The 14320-nt window shown below is 39.3% G+C and overlaps 2 protein-coding genes across 10 annotated transcripts in view; both read right to left on the bottom strand.

Moving 5' to 3' along the window:
• Window positions 1-10694, bottom strand: part of dctn1b (dynactin 1b) — a 31908-nt gene extending 21214 nt beyond the window's left edge. For 5 of the 9 annotated variants that reach the window (XM_077563337.1, XM_077563347.1, XM_077563355.1 and 2 more), the window contains exons 1-4: window positions 7678-7839; window positions 5277-5528; window positions 4060-4138; window positions 3881-3912 (exon numbers count right to left, since the gene is read on the bottom strand). In XM_077563337.1, coding sequence (XP_077419463.1) covers window positions 3881-3912; window positions 4060-4138; window positions 5277-5528; window positions 7678-7710 — 396 coding nt within the window. In that variant the 5' untranslated portion in view covers window positions 7711-7839. Of the gene's footprint in view, window positions 1-2400; window positions 2422-3880; window positions 3913-4059; window positions 4139-5276; window positions 5529-7677; window positions 7840-10532 lie in introns of those variants that run through there. The other 4 variants (XR_013293822.1, XM_077563323.1, XM_077563332.1 and 1 more) reach the window with 2 other exon arrangements.
• Window positions 10695-11653: 959 nt separating this feature from the next.
• LOC144050211 (putative N-acetyltransferase camello) lies at window positions 11654-14253 on the bottom strand. The gene is made up of 3 exons (XM_077563287.1): window positions 13994-14253; window positions 13144-13432; window positions 11654-12225 (listed from the first exon to the last, which is right to left on the bottom strand). The coding sequence occupies exons 2-3, from the start codon at window positions 13418-13420 to the stop codon at window positions 11828-11830; spliced, it is 675 nt and encodes a 224-aa protein (XP_077419413.1). The 5' UTR covers window positions 13421-13432; window positions 13994-14253; the 3' UTR covers window positions 11654-11827.
• Between the last annotated feature and the right edge of the window lie 67 nt (window positions 14254-14320).

Below are 14320 nucleotides of genomic sequence, written 5' to 3'. Positions count from 1 at the left end.
ACCGCAGGAGGGAGGGTAGAGTGGAGAAATGAGCCGCGACATCACGGATGCGAGCCCAAACCCCCCCCCCCCCCCCCCTGTCTCCTAGCAACAATGATGCACCCCCCCTTTTAATAGCTGCAGCCACAAGTGATCTGCGATGTAGCGCTTGAGGCAACGACGTGTTTAAAAATAAAAAAAATATCTGATTAACGCGGTCTGCCGCTTATTCTAACAATGACATTAAACAAGGCCCGAAATCAAAAGGCGAGGAGAAAAAAGTGACAACGTTAAAGGATATCACATGAAATTGAATGTTACAAGATGTCATATTTAAAAAATGTTTTTAAAAAAAATGGTCACCCCATATTTTATTTAAATTGCAAAACGTACATATTGCAAGATATGAGACGACTTTTTATAAAAAATTTTGAGTTGACAGTTACAAAATAATGCAAAAAAATTTTCAAAAAAAATGGAAGATTACAAGATATAATATTGCTGTATTTTTATTTTTGATCTTAAAGTTACAATTGTTTTATTTAAACAATCTTGTGCAATATATTGTTTTTTTTATATATATGAAGTGGTTACAGAGATCAGATGGATGGAATTAATTTTTATTAAAAAATATATATATATTAAACAAATAAATAATAAAAACATTGAATTATAAAAGATACTACGCAACCTTTTAATAAAACAAAATATTATAACAAGCTATATTTTAAAATGTCACAATATATACTTAGCCTATTTTTACTGTGTTTATTTGCACTCTCCCTTTTTTTCTTTTCCTACGTGTAACTGCTTAGCACACACTATCAAACCGGATTAACACCTACGATTCCTACTTCTGTTCAAAAGTAGTTATCAAATTATAAAAAGAATAATCATCATTATGACGGTTCCCGCGGAGGACATATTTGGAAAGGCGGCAAATGGATTGTGCGGCCGTTGGGCAATCCTGCCACACGACGCCACAATTGGAGCTCGGCCAAGTCGCCTTGATGACTTCCCGTCATCCACGTCGTGATTGATCCTGCCAGAGAAACTTGACGCGCCCCCGAGTGAAGCGCTCGCTTTCTGGCAGGAACTTGTTTCATATTTCAACAAAACACGTTTCCCCTCAACGGAGCTGTAATGGAGTCGCATTCACACGTGTGGTAACGTTTTGTTCTCTGGTCTCGCGTGACCCACGGTCCCAAAAAAACAAAACAAAAGGTGAACACGTATTTGTGCTTTGGCAGCTGATGACCGCATCGTCGTCCTCCTCTGATTAAATCCTCTTAGAGTTTGCTCGCTCATGCTGTGAGAAGGAGATTAGCAAAGCTCAGGAGGACATGATCGCATCCAGCGCGGCTCTTTAGGAAAGAAAAACGCAATCCTCATCAAACGCCGGGATGGGAAATGACGGTCCTTTGACCCCGCCCTCCCGTCAGATAGGGATAGTTTTAATTAACCGGCTGATTAATTTAAAAAAATATATATATATAGTCAATAAGAATGCTTCTTTATGTACAAGAAAGATATAAAGTACAGAACATTTGACAGTTTTTGTCTAACTTACAAAAAAATATATATTTTTTTTGAATGGGGTGAATGTTCTTTATCTTTGTCTTACCTTTTAATATTTTATTTTTAATATTTATTATCTTCAATATTTTACAGTATCACAGAGTGCTATTTATTAAAGGATATAACGGAATGATAGCGTTCCCATCCATTTCAATGGGGACCGATGATTTGAGATACGAGTGTTATAATAAGGTCACAGAATTAATTAAACTCATCTCAAGCTGGATTTGTTGCATTCATTTAGATGTCTATTTTTGCCTTAAAATAAGTCAAATAATATGTTTGTTTTTTTTAATTCATAGATCTTACTAAATGCTTTCCCCCTGTAAAAGTCAAATATGTATATTTTTGCTCATAATTGCTTTATTGTAAACAATAAAATAAAAATATATTTGCAAAATAAACAATTTCACTGTCACATTTTTTTTTTACTAGTATTAAATGCTTGGTTTATTTATTCTAATTCAATTAGACAAATGAGCATAAAATATTTTGAAATAAAATACATATATTACGGTAAGTTTGACCACTCCACAATAAATTCTCGTTATGTCCCACCCATATTTTCCCTCCCTGTTGCGGTATTGTTTTAATATTACATCTTGTGCAATTCTGCGCAACAAGCGGCGGCCAAACTGAAAAAAAAAAAATCAAAAATAACAACGTCAGCCAAAAGACAGGCCAGAGCCGAGAGCATGGTCACGTGACAGGAAGCGGGTGGGCGTGGCCTTTTCCTGCATTGGCATGACAGCGGTGCGGGCAAAAGAGCATATCGAGCGTTCGGATGCCGTGATTAACACGGCGGTTAAGACGGCGCCGTCAGCCCGGGGAAACATGCCGCACCTTTTTGGCCTTGACTCCACGCTGCTTAGTGGAAGGAAATAAGGGAACCGAGGAAGGAAGGAAGGAAGGAAGGAAGGAAGGATGAGGGCGTTAAAGTCAAGCTGGTCAGTGTCATGCCGGAGGAGGGAAGAGACAACCTTCACGTCCGCATCATCACACACGAGCACGTGACGCCAGTTGAGATGTCATGAAATGCACGCTGCAAAAAATGAATGTGTTGGATTTACATACAAAAAATATACAAATTAAAATCATGTTTCAGCTACCGATTATTACTAGTCAAGGAGGCAGATATACAATATTGTGAGACAGTATTTAATTGCAATAAAAACAGAAAATATTAGCGTCTTACAAAAACAAAAAAGAAAATAAAAAGAAAATATTAGCGTAAAAAAATAAAAATAAAAAACTTTGTTGAAATGCCATTGAGCATATTTGTTAAAGGTATTTTTTCTTTTAAAATTTAAACATTTAGGAAATAGACAGTCCTCTTTTCAAATTGTAACAAAACTTTCACTTGTTTTTGTTTCAACTTTGAACAAAAACAAAAAGTACGGCGAATTCCCATCTGCATCAGCATACAGCAGCATCTCTTGGAAGGTGAGATTTAAAAAAAAAAAAACATTAATAAAAAGGTCTCCGAAATTAACACCGTTTTAAATTGATCTCTGAAGATCACTGAGCGACAAATGCTTGCAAACTTAAGAGAATTTGGGGTTTTCGTCACGGTTCGTAGAAGGTTTCCAAAGATGTTCGCAGACAGTGAAAAATGGTCTGAACATGTTTAAAATGTCTTTGCAACGAGTGTTACAGGCTGTTAAAACCTTGTGCAACATTTTGCGAACCCCGACGAAAGCGCAAAAATTCACAAGCATTCACCGCTCAGTGATGAAATAGCAGCTTTATCGGCCTTCGAAAAAAAGGCAGATGCCGATATTCGTCAAAATGCCAAATATCGGCACTGATTAGCAGCCCGGCCAAATACAAAATAATATGCTCATGTTTGTGAAACATCATTTTAATGCGTGCAACCAATGTCAACTTCTTCTTTTTTTTTTAAAATGTAAATCCAACAGACTCTTTTTTTTTTTTTTCAGTGCATAATTGACCATCTGACGTCCTAGCTTACCTTAGGACAACTTTTTAGTGCTCTTAATGACAAGGAAAAGACTCAATTCGATCCAATGTGTGAGGATTGTTTTTTGTGTGTGATTTTGTGCATATAAAGTACATTTTTGCCACCAAGGTTGTCTAAAAGGGTAGTAAAAAGGAGGTGCGCACAAGGGATAAGGTGAAATTGAACATTCAAAGACTAAAAAGCCTTGAGTCTTTGTCTTTAAAGCAAACACGATCATCATATGTTGAGGCAAATGACAAGAAATGGAATCATGTCTGGTTAGAGATGAAACGTCTCCCCCTGCTGGTGGGATTCCTCCCTACAATGTACCTATATATATATATATATCTCGATATGACTCACCAGTTTGGTGGACTTGGATGCGTCCAGGCTGTCTGGTGCGAAAAAAAAAAAAGAGGAACAGGGATGTTAAAGATCCTGGTGCAAACAATAAAAGTAACTTAAAAAAAACAACTGGTCGACTGTTAAGTCATAAAAGTGAAGGTCAACATGACAGCCAGAAATAAAGGACAACGTTTTACCTCGCTTGGGCACCTTGGTGGCGCTGGACTCGGGCGTCTCGGGGGAGGTGGTGTCTGCGCCGTCGTCGACGAGTTGGATCTGAAAAGAAAAGAAGTTCAACAGGGTCCATTTTTTTTTTCAGACTTTTTAATGGATACATGTCTAAGGAAGTAAGTAATGTTTTTATTTTTCTCTGTGAAATGATGACTTTCAATTATTTTTATTGAAAAAAAAAGTTTCAATTGTTTTTCCTTATAAAATATTTCAGTTCATTTTTACATTAAGAAAATCATCAGAAAGCTTACAATTGTAATTACAAAATAATAATAAAAAATATTTGAAAGAAAAAAAAAATGCAATAAACGGTAATTATATTTTGAATAAAAACAATTAAGTTGAAATTTTAATTATGTTTTAAAAAAGAAATTACAAGTAAAATATGTCCTTATTTTATGTCAACACCTTCTTAAAATAATCGCCCAAGTCATTTTTTTTCCAATTTTTCAGTTGACACAAAAAATTTAACCATTTGCACCATGAGGAGATGATTTAGGCAAAAAATAACACATTTTTACAAAGTTTCAATTATTTGTCTTTTACAAAATAATTCAGTTGAAATGTAATTAATTAAAATAAATAAAAAAATTAAAATTCCATATTTTTCTTACAAAATAATAAATTTAAATATTCAAAAAGACATAAAAATGCAATAACAGCAATTACATTTTGAACAAAAACAATTTTGTTAAAACTCCATTTTAACATCCTTTATTGAAAGTAAAATGTGTCCTTATGTTAAGCCATTTTTTTCCAGATTTTTTAGTTAACACAAAAAAACGAACCATTTGCATAATGAGATGATAATCTTTTATTGCATAAAAATGACTTCAGCAATTATTTTAAGAGGGTGACGATATTTAAAAGCGCAAAGTAAATATGTTACTAAAAGTTAAAATTTCAATACATTTTAATACTTTTTTTTTTTTAATTCACATCAAATTCAAATTAATAGTAGTAGTTATACTAATTACTTGTTACTGCTTTCATGTTTAAATTACATGTAAAACCTTTTTTTTTTTTACAATATTTTTCATTTTTATGTAGTAAATAAAAGTCTTTCATGCTGCCCACGTGAGTTATTCTGATGCCTTCGAAAGCCAAAACATACTCTATGCATGGAAACCATTTTTTCGTCCCCTTCCAGGAGATTTGTGTCCCCCCCCCGCCCCGCCCGTACCTGCGACTGCCTGACAAAAATGCCGCGTCCGTCCTCGCAGGTGAAGTAGCGCTTGCCCTGCACGGTGCCGTCGTTCTTGCCCTTGGCCTCGTCCAGGATGACGCCCACCCACTTGCCCGAGGCGAAGAGGGTGGCGCCGATGTAGGCCACCGTGCCGCGCTGACCCTTGCCGATCACCTCCACCAGGGAGCCCACCTTGGGGGCCCGCCCGCCGCCGCCGCCGTCCGAGCTCATCCTGCCGCTGCTGGACGTCTGCGTGGGGGGACGCAGGCAGACACAATTTGCGCTTAACTGAATGCTTTACTTTAGAGGCCAGCGGTGTTATTTTAAAAACGTATTCTTGTAACTTCTTATTCTTAACCTTGTTGGGGGAGGGATAATGTGATAAACGCTTTGAATATTCACGTCATCCTTGAAATGGTTCTATTTCCTAAGATCCGCCATGTTTTCTTGTAATTTGATACCTGGGAGCCCATTGAAAAGAGATGCAATGCTGCCATCTGCTGGCCATAGTTGGTGGCTGTTTTGGGATTATTCCAGCCTATTCACAAGACGTTGCACTGCCCATTGATAAAAAAAAAAAATGTAGTTGACGTTAATTGACGTTATTGCCGGTGTCCTTAACGTCAATTGATGTTTTTGGCGGGAAAGGAGTTAATAATCGAGTAATTGTTTAGAGCCATTTTTAAAATTCAGACTTGTCGACCAAATCCTCTGATTTCTGTTATTAACATAGTGCGACATCTAGCCCCCCCCACCCCTTTTTTTTTTGTAGCACAAAATAAACACCAATCACTGGTTAATAAACAGTTATAACAGAAGAAAATGCTTTTGTAATGCACTTTAATGCAAAATTAAAACGAATCAGATTAGTCGATTAATCGATTGAATAATCGATAGATGAATCGATTGGAAAAATACTCGATCGTGACAGCACTAAAATCCACAAAGATATTTCCAGAGATGAAATATGAAGGGGCGCTGCTTGTAAACACCCCGAGCGACAGGAATTAGACCGAGCGTGATCGCGGGCCAGCGGACGGGCCACGCGGGAGCACATGCGGGGGGCGGCGTCGCGCTGCTGCCGGGTTACGATGGGTGGCATCGTCCAATCGGGAAGCAACGCCGCCGCGTGCCTCCATGAGAGCGCTGGTGATTCAGCAGTTTATTATCAGCCTCCCGCCTCTGACGCTCCTTCAAATGCAAGCAGGCCGTCTGCTGCTGCGCAATAAACGCAAGGTGGAGATACGGCACATCCGCAAAAAGTGTTTGCGTTACATTTTATTATTACAACATGAATTAAAATCATTTTTTGATTAAAAAAATAAATAAATCACGTTGTCTTTGACGAGAAAAATAAATGTACTCCATTTTGAAATGAGTCTGTAACAGAACATGGACTCTTTAGAAGACGTTCCGGATGCTTGTAAGGACAGTTAAGCGCAACGTCCACCACATCCTTGTTGAGAAACAACCATTGCTAAACTTCAGCTTGAGCTTAAATCTTAAACTAAGAAAAAAACGAACAAAACAACAACAACAAAATAGCATACAAAGCATAAAGACGGCTTTGTTGGCCGTCAATCCCTCGGGGAATGTTAATGAAGATAAAACCATGGTGGCCAATGGATGGCCAAGTAAACATTGGTCGCTTTAAATGGAGGAAAATAGTAGAAAAAATATATACGTTTGTTCAGTACTTTATGTATCTTTCTGAAACATACAGGGTGGGCCATAGGTATACTTTTTTTTTTTTAATACAGGTACAATTCATCATGGCAAATTAGAGCTGTCAAAATTAAATCGATTAATCAACAAGTAATTGATGATCAAATTAAATCGACAACTATTTTAACCATCAATTAATTGTTTGGAGCCATTTTTTAATTTAATATTGTCCCCTTTTTTTTTTTTATCACTACATGAATACAAAGTACGAAATGACCACCAATCACTGGTTAATAAAGAGTAAAAAAAAAAAAGCTTTTGTAATGCAAATGAATGCAACACTTGGTCACCATCGGGATCATATGCTAAGCTATATCATGCTATAATGCTAAAAAAAAAAAAAAGGCTTGAAAATAGAAAGGTATGCCAATATGCTAATATGCTAAGCTAAACAAAGACGTGCGATTGGAAATTGTTGCGGAAGCGACCGTTGCGCCAGAAAACCATCTTCAAAACACCACAGGTGAGCGGTGACGTCATCACGACGCAAACTCCGCCCCCGACTCTGACGCGGATGACCAACAGGAAGTCCTCGGAGGCCGATAAGAAATGACAACACGCCTGCCTGGCGTATGAACAGTCCTGCCGACCCGAGTTGAAAGCGGAAACAAAGAGTGCGCACCGCCGTCCAAATGTGTCACACGCACACGCACACGCACACGCACACACTCACCCGGCTCAACGCGCTCTTCCTGGTTTGTGACATGTTGCCCAGTCCTCAAAATTACAAAAAAGGCTCCGACTCGGTTAGCACGCCAGCACTTGTTCGCACTTCACGCCTCCGATGTAAATGCAGAGGCTGGAAGCAGACGGAGCGCATCAGTGTGTGTGTGTGCGTGTGCGTGTGTGCGCGAGAGAGAGAAAGAAAGGGAGGGCGGTCAGCTCCACAAAGAGGTGCTTGCTGGGTCTTAAGGCCCACAATTTGCGATTCACACCCCTTTCACACTGCCTGTAAAAGCTGTTGTAGCCAAAAGAGGAGTTTAATGACTATTAATATATGATTACAATTAAAACCTTGACATACAATTTTCAGTTGCTCCGTCAGAGTATGTAACTCGGGACACGTGGCGTTCGCTGCCGCCGTTTAGTGTTTGCGTACCTGAAGCTCACAAGTACCTCAAATTTTGATACACAAAAAAAATTTGCTCCCAAAAACATATAAATACGTTCTATTTTCAATAGCACCATGCTCCCAAAGATGTATTTATACGTTTATGTTTTTTTTAATGCTAGAGCACACAGAAGGCTTTGATGAAGCCTCAGAACTGAAGAGAACGCTTGACGCAATGGCGCTTATTACAAAAACGGCCAGCGGGTGGCAGCAGAGTATAAGAGATCAGCCAGGGTCATGTTGCAAAATGCTCTTTTCACCAGTTTTGTAAACAGATTTGTGAATAATGATTCAACAGATAGAAATCTGCTTTTTTTCCCCATTTTTTTTATAGCAATAGAACACAATCTTCTGCAGGCCTTGCAAAATCAGTCAAAATCCAGTAAAACAGCCGGGAGCGAAGGGGGTTGCTTCAGTCAAAATGGCTGCCAGTGAATGAGTTACTCAACGGAGTGAGAGCTTGTAACTTGAAAAACCCGTAAAAGGGACGTTTTCCATAAATCGTCAGGTTCACGTCCTAGAACGGATTTCGATTGTAAGGACAACAACGCTTAAAAATTCAAACACAAATCAACGAGCATGTCTGCGAGTGTCCCGACTGCCGTGACCAAGCTAGCCGTGGACAAGCTAACGAGGTCCACACCAACCGCCGAGTCCTGAGCGTCAGCAAACAGGTGCTTGGTCGTGCAGGTCGATTCAATCCGAGGACAAAAGGCCAACGCGATGCGCATGAAATGGCAAACAAAAGCCAGACAGGACGCGACAAAAGCCAGGATTAACTTGAATGCACGCCTCGGCCATTTTGTTCCTTTTGTGCGCTCGTCTGTCTGCAATGGGTGCAAGGCCCGGGTTCCAGGAAGCACAAATGTCCTCGCAGGCAGCTGAGTCATGGCTTGATCAATCGAGTGTTAAAGAGCCACCATTTTGGATCCACTGACAACTAACGGCTCCTGTCTAACTTTCGATCGGTTCCTCGATTAATTGGGCACTCGGCTCTTCAATGCGGCCCACTGAGCATTTACAGTTTCCTTTTTTTTTTTTTTTATTAATTTAGCTGCTTTTCCTTAAAATTGGTCCATTTTTTTTGTATTAACTCATTAAATGATTGGTTCATTGATTTATTGCAAATAAGGCAACAGCTTCCCACATGAGGAATGAATATATTAATATTATAATAAATATTTTATTTAAAAATTTGGCAATGACATTAAGCAGTGCCAACAGCTCGTTTTCTCAGGTTGGGAGGGGCTGGTGCTTGGAGAGCAGAATGACCTAGAATTTCTCATACAGGAGCGAATGGAAGAAAACACCGCTTTGGTGATGTTGGTGAGGAATTAGCATTTTAGCATTTTAACATGGCAAAAAGCTCCAAAAAGTAGATTTTTCACCTTGCTGTCCCTTTAAATTAAGTACAAAATACAGTATATTCACCAATAATTATATATAAAACAAAAATTTGTGTGCGGCATTGTGACCATTGCATGCCCGCATTCTCTGGTTGGCACACTAATTCAGTGTATGAAGCGCTGCCTCCACGAGTGAAAATGCTTTCACTGTTTTTTTTTTCCCCCCTTCAAAACCCTGGGCTTTGCTTCCACCAGTGGTCACAACACCTTAGCTTTGCCACCAATTTCTCATGGCAATGAGTTCAACTCAAGTCGCTTGCTTGCTTGCATCAAATAGGACAGCAAAATAGCTTCACAGCAGTGAGGCAAAAACAAACCAAAAAAAGGTGTTAGGTGTTCTATAATTCTTGATCCTGGGGTAGTTTGCAAAAAAATATGCTTTGCACACCTAGCAGCTGATTAATATTTTTTTTGGGGGAAATGCACAACATTTCTTATTTTGTGCAAAATTCTATCGATATTGACTCGTTCATAATGCAGACGTCTAGATATGACCTTTGGCGCCATCTTGTGACTGCAACCCGCACATAACAAAAAAAAATTGCCTTTAATTAGGGATACACTTGTCACATAAGGCAATTAAAGAGTCATTTCATGACTAGAGCACACATTCGGTCATAAGAACGTAATGATGAATTAATGAATGAATTAATTTGGCGATGTAGCATCGCGAAACGAAATAAATCATTTCCTATATATATATATATATATATATTTTTTTTTTTATAATATATATTATATTATATCAACATTAGCGGCGCTGATACGATGCAAACGAGCTCCTTATACTTTATGTGAATGATTTGGTTGTTTCTTGATTTCGACCTGTTTGGCTTTGACGGCTGTGAAAGATGGACACTCCCTCGGCTAACTAGCTAGCCTCTATAGCTAGCCCCTTTAAAAGCACTCACTTTCGCACCCACACACATAGCGTGAGTCAAAACGGTCCGGGGTGTGTCTTACGAGGCCAAACAGATTTTTCACACAAGGAGCGAACCGCAAAATGCATACCTGGTTTTATCCGAAAATGTCGCTAGCTTCTCGGCTTCGGCCACTTGCGTCCATCCGCGGAGGTAGCGCTCAGGCCAACCTCCTGCGCACGCCAAAACAGTCAAGACAAGTCGACACATCGATCGTTAAAACGAGGCATTACGGTACTACGCCGCCTTCACAATAAAAGCCATAAAAACAATGCATGACGTCATCATATACGGCGAAAAGCACACATTTTCACCAGGTTGGTTAAATGTAGTAACAGCCTTTTAAAATGTTACATGTGTGATAAACGTATAAATAATAGTATCATCCAAAATGTGGAGTTAAAGTTTCCTTTTTTGAGTAAAAGACATTTTCTTTTTACAGTAAAGTGGACAACAATGTGTTCATTTGTAATGCAGTTTTATAGGACTAAAATGGATAAACAAGTTTAAGACATACATTGATGAATAAAAATGACGTCAACTTTGATCAACTGAACTCATCTATCAACTTCTAGAGCTTCATTCTTCATTCTACACAATCTCTCTAGCTGCAGCGTTAAATGCTAACTATCATTTTCCATCAAATCAAACAGTGATGAGTGCTCATTGGTGTCATAAACAAGTTGGGTTATATGGAGGACCAAAACTGCCAAAATTATAAATAAATAAATGACTAAAAGTTACCCACCTGTCCATCCACTCATTCTATCATCCTTAATTCTGCTCATCCACTCATCATCTCTCCATCAATCTTCACCTCCACTCATCTATCAATCTGTTTGCCCTTTATTGTCCATCCATAAATCATTCCTCAATCTGTCAAGTTTAGATTTTTTTTTTTTAAAGAAATGTAGTTAACTTTTACCAAACATTTTAAAGAGATTAACAACCAGGAATGGGGTTGCTTCAGCCAAAATTGCTGCCAGTGAATGAGTTAATAGGCTACTTAGCGACTACTCATATCATGACAATTTGCATAACAGACATTAGATTTGCATTAGATTTGTTTTTTTCCATTAAAGTCCTATGCACAGTCACATCCTCTTTCGGAATAAACTGCGCAAAGCAACATTAACACTCCAAATCGTCATTTAGTTTAGTTCATAAAATGACTACAACACAGTAAAGACCGAAAAAAAAACAACATTTGAATGCGCACCCTTGATTTTTAATGAAATGAGAATGCCCATAATACACGAGACATGATGCTAGTTGAAGATGTGAAGCACTGTGCACTGCTTCACATCTGTGTCGCATGAACCAACATCTGGCACCTGCTCAAAGTGGCCCTTTTACAACAAAAGTAGTCATGGAATGTCCGGAGACTCACTTTTCCGCATGGTCTTTCTGCAGATCCAGTTTGTACTCAATGAGCGTAAAGTTCATGAGCTTGGACGCAACGCCGGGCCCCACAAACTCTCGCACCTTGCGGAAGCCCATCCCCTCGTACAGCTTCTGCGCGTCCGTCTGCACCATCGACGTGATCAGGATCACGGCGGCGTAGCCTCGCTGGCGCGTGAAGTCCGACACCGTCCGGCACAGCTGCTTGGCCACGCCCATGCGGCGGTGGCTACGCCGCACCGACAGGCGCTTCAGCTCCAGGCAGTCGGGGGCGCCGTCCCTGGGCAGGCAGGCCACCGTGCCCACCACGCGGCCCTCGCTTTCCGCCACCCAGAAGCAGGCGTCCCGGGCGGCCATGTAGGTCTCGCCGATGGTGCTGAGGTCTGTGGGACACGGGTGTCAACGTAGTCAATTTGTATTCATTGTGCTGCTCCTTCTTTGTGTGCCCGCCTTGGCCTCCAGGGGACATTATAACGTTGTACTGCACTACCACGTGTGCGCCACACTGCCCCTATAGGTCAGGATGTGCACAGCAGGAACAGTATCTTATTTATATTTATGTCATTTTTTTACTTATTTTCTGATTGTTCTTTCAAGTTAGATTTAAACTGAATAATTGTGTTTATTATTCATTTCAATATCAATTCAAATAATTATTATTATTATTTTATTATTTCTAATTGGCTCTAGAACATATGCCCTGCCATAAACCCGGGTTTATTAACGCATTCACTGCCATTGACGGCTATAGACATCAAAAATTCCTTTGAACTATTTCTATTAGTTTAACTTTATTTCCCTCACTTTTGTTAACAAGAGTATAAAAACCTAGAAGAAAGTTGTTGTACATTTAGAAAGATATAAAATTTGGGATTAATCGTGAGTTAACTATTGAAGTCATGCGATTAATTACAATTATAAATTTTAATTGCCTGACGCCCATCATTTTTTATAATTTAATCGCCTGACGTGCCTAATTTTTAACTCATTCACTGCCATTGACGCCTATAAACGTCAAAAAATAATTTAAACTATTTTTATTAGTTAACCATTTTTTTCCACTTTTGTTAACAAGAGTATGAAAACCTAGACATTTGTAAAAAAAAAAAAATCATCTGTAAAAAAAAAAGAAAAGATTATTAATTATCTTTTCTTTACTAGGTTTTCATACTTTTGTGAACAAAAGTGGAAAAAAATGTTAAACAAATCGAAAGAGTTAGGTAGGTATAGTTTATAGCCGTCAATGGCAGTGAATGGGTTTAAAAAAACAACATTTAGCCAGTGGGCCTCGAGTTTGCGACCTGTGTTGCAGCACGTGTCGATGTAGGCGTTGACCCAGCAGACCAGCAGTTGGCGAACGGCGGCCAGCAGCAGTGTGACGGCGAGGACGGGCAGCAGGAAGGACTTGGAGCTGGCCAGCAGCGCGCAGAAGGTGCACATGAGCAGCATCTGACTCAGCGGCTGCTTGAGGGTGTGCACGAAGGACCCCGGCACAAGCTCGCTCATGCCCAGCGTGAAGATTTCCCGCACTGTAGGGCCGTCGCCGTCCCGGTACTCACTGATCTCCACCTCGGACATAGCCACACTCGGCTGTGCAGGACACACAAAAGGATGAGAGGCAGAAGATGAGATGCAACTATAGTACTCCACAGCTACATCATTTCATTGATTAATAATTCAAATTTTTAAGAGCGTTAGATTGATTTGTTTTACTTTTATACTCATTTCATAATAATCATTCGTAATTAATCATCCATGTAATATTTTAATAGATATTCATATGTTAATTTAGGGTCATTTTTGTCTGAATACCTTTTTTTGTATTGTTTTGCGAGAGAGAGAAAACACTCTGACCTTTGACCTCAAATCAGTGCAAATCACGTGAAGATCGAAGCCCATTGTTAACACACAAAAGCACTAAAAACAAATTATCTACAAGACATTTCACCAACTTAAAAAACACAAAATTCGTACAGGATTTGCTCGCAAAGCTTCTTAAACATGACATTACCCGTTAATCTCGCGGGGACTGGCAGCTAACAAGCTAAGATACATGCTAGCCGACCACACCAAAACATCGCATCCAATCCCACATTATTGCATTGCAAATGGGATCATTTTAAAAAATGGAGAGACCGGACCCCGTCGTACCTGTCCGTGTGGCAGAAGCGCGTGAATGTGCAGTAAAAATGCAACTAAAACCGTCAGAGTCCAAATTAATTCAACTCATCTCGTCGCCCATATTGCTCTGTTTCTCTCTGAAAATGTGACGCTTTCAAGGTAGAGGGGAAAAAAATAGGAAACACAATTACTGAACTTTTTCTTGAAGTTAAAAACGTACTTTAGAATCTAAAATCTGTTTAGATAACAGAGGGTTCACATTTAAACACTTTCAACGATGCACTGCATGCTTCATATGAAGGTCACGTGGCACGAGATTAATATATGTTTATTTTTTATTTTTATGGTGCCTCACCA

Source organism: Vanacampus margaritifer, chromosome 1 (assembly GCF_051991255.1).
Source record: "Vanacampus margaritifer isolate UIUO_Vmar chromosome 1, RoL_Vmar_1.0, whole genome shotgun sequence".
Lineage (NCBI taxonomy): Eukaryota > Metazoa > Chordata > Actinopteri > Syngnathiformes > Syngnathidae > Vanacampus > Vanacampus margaritifer.
The sequence above is the reverse complement of the archived record's forward strand: the minus strand, read 5'-3'. Positions and strand labels throughout refer to the sequence as shown.

Bases quoted from the DNA above. Each gene is read 5' to 3' on its own strand.
- LOC144050211 (XM_077563287.1), bottom strand. From the start codon at position 13,420: ATGTCCGAGGTGGAGATCAGTGAGTACCGGGACGGCGACGGCCCTACA. The intron at 12,226-13,143 runs GTCGCAAACTCG...CGTGTCCCACAG, and splicing joins CGACACGTGCTGCAACACAG to ACCTCAGCACCATCGGCGAG.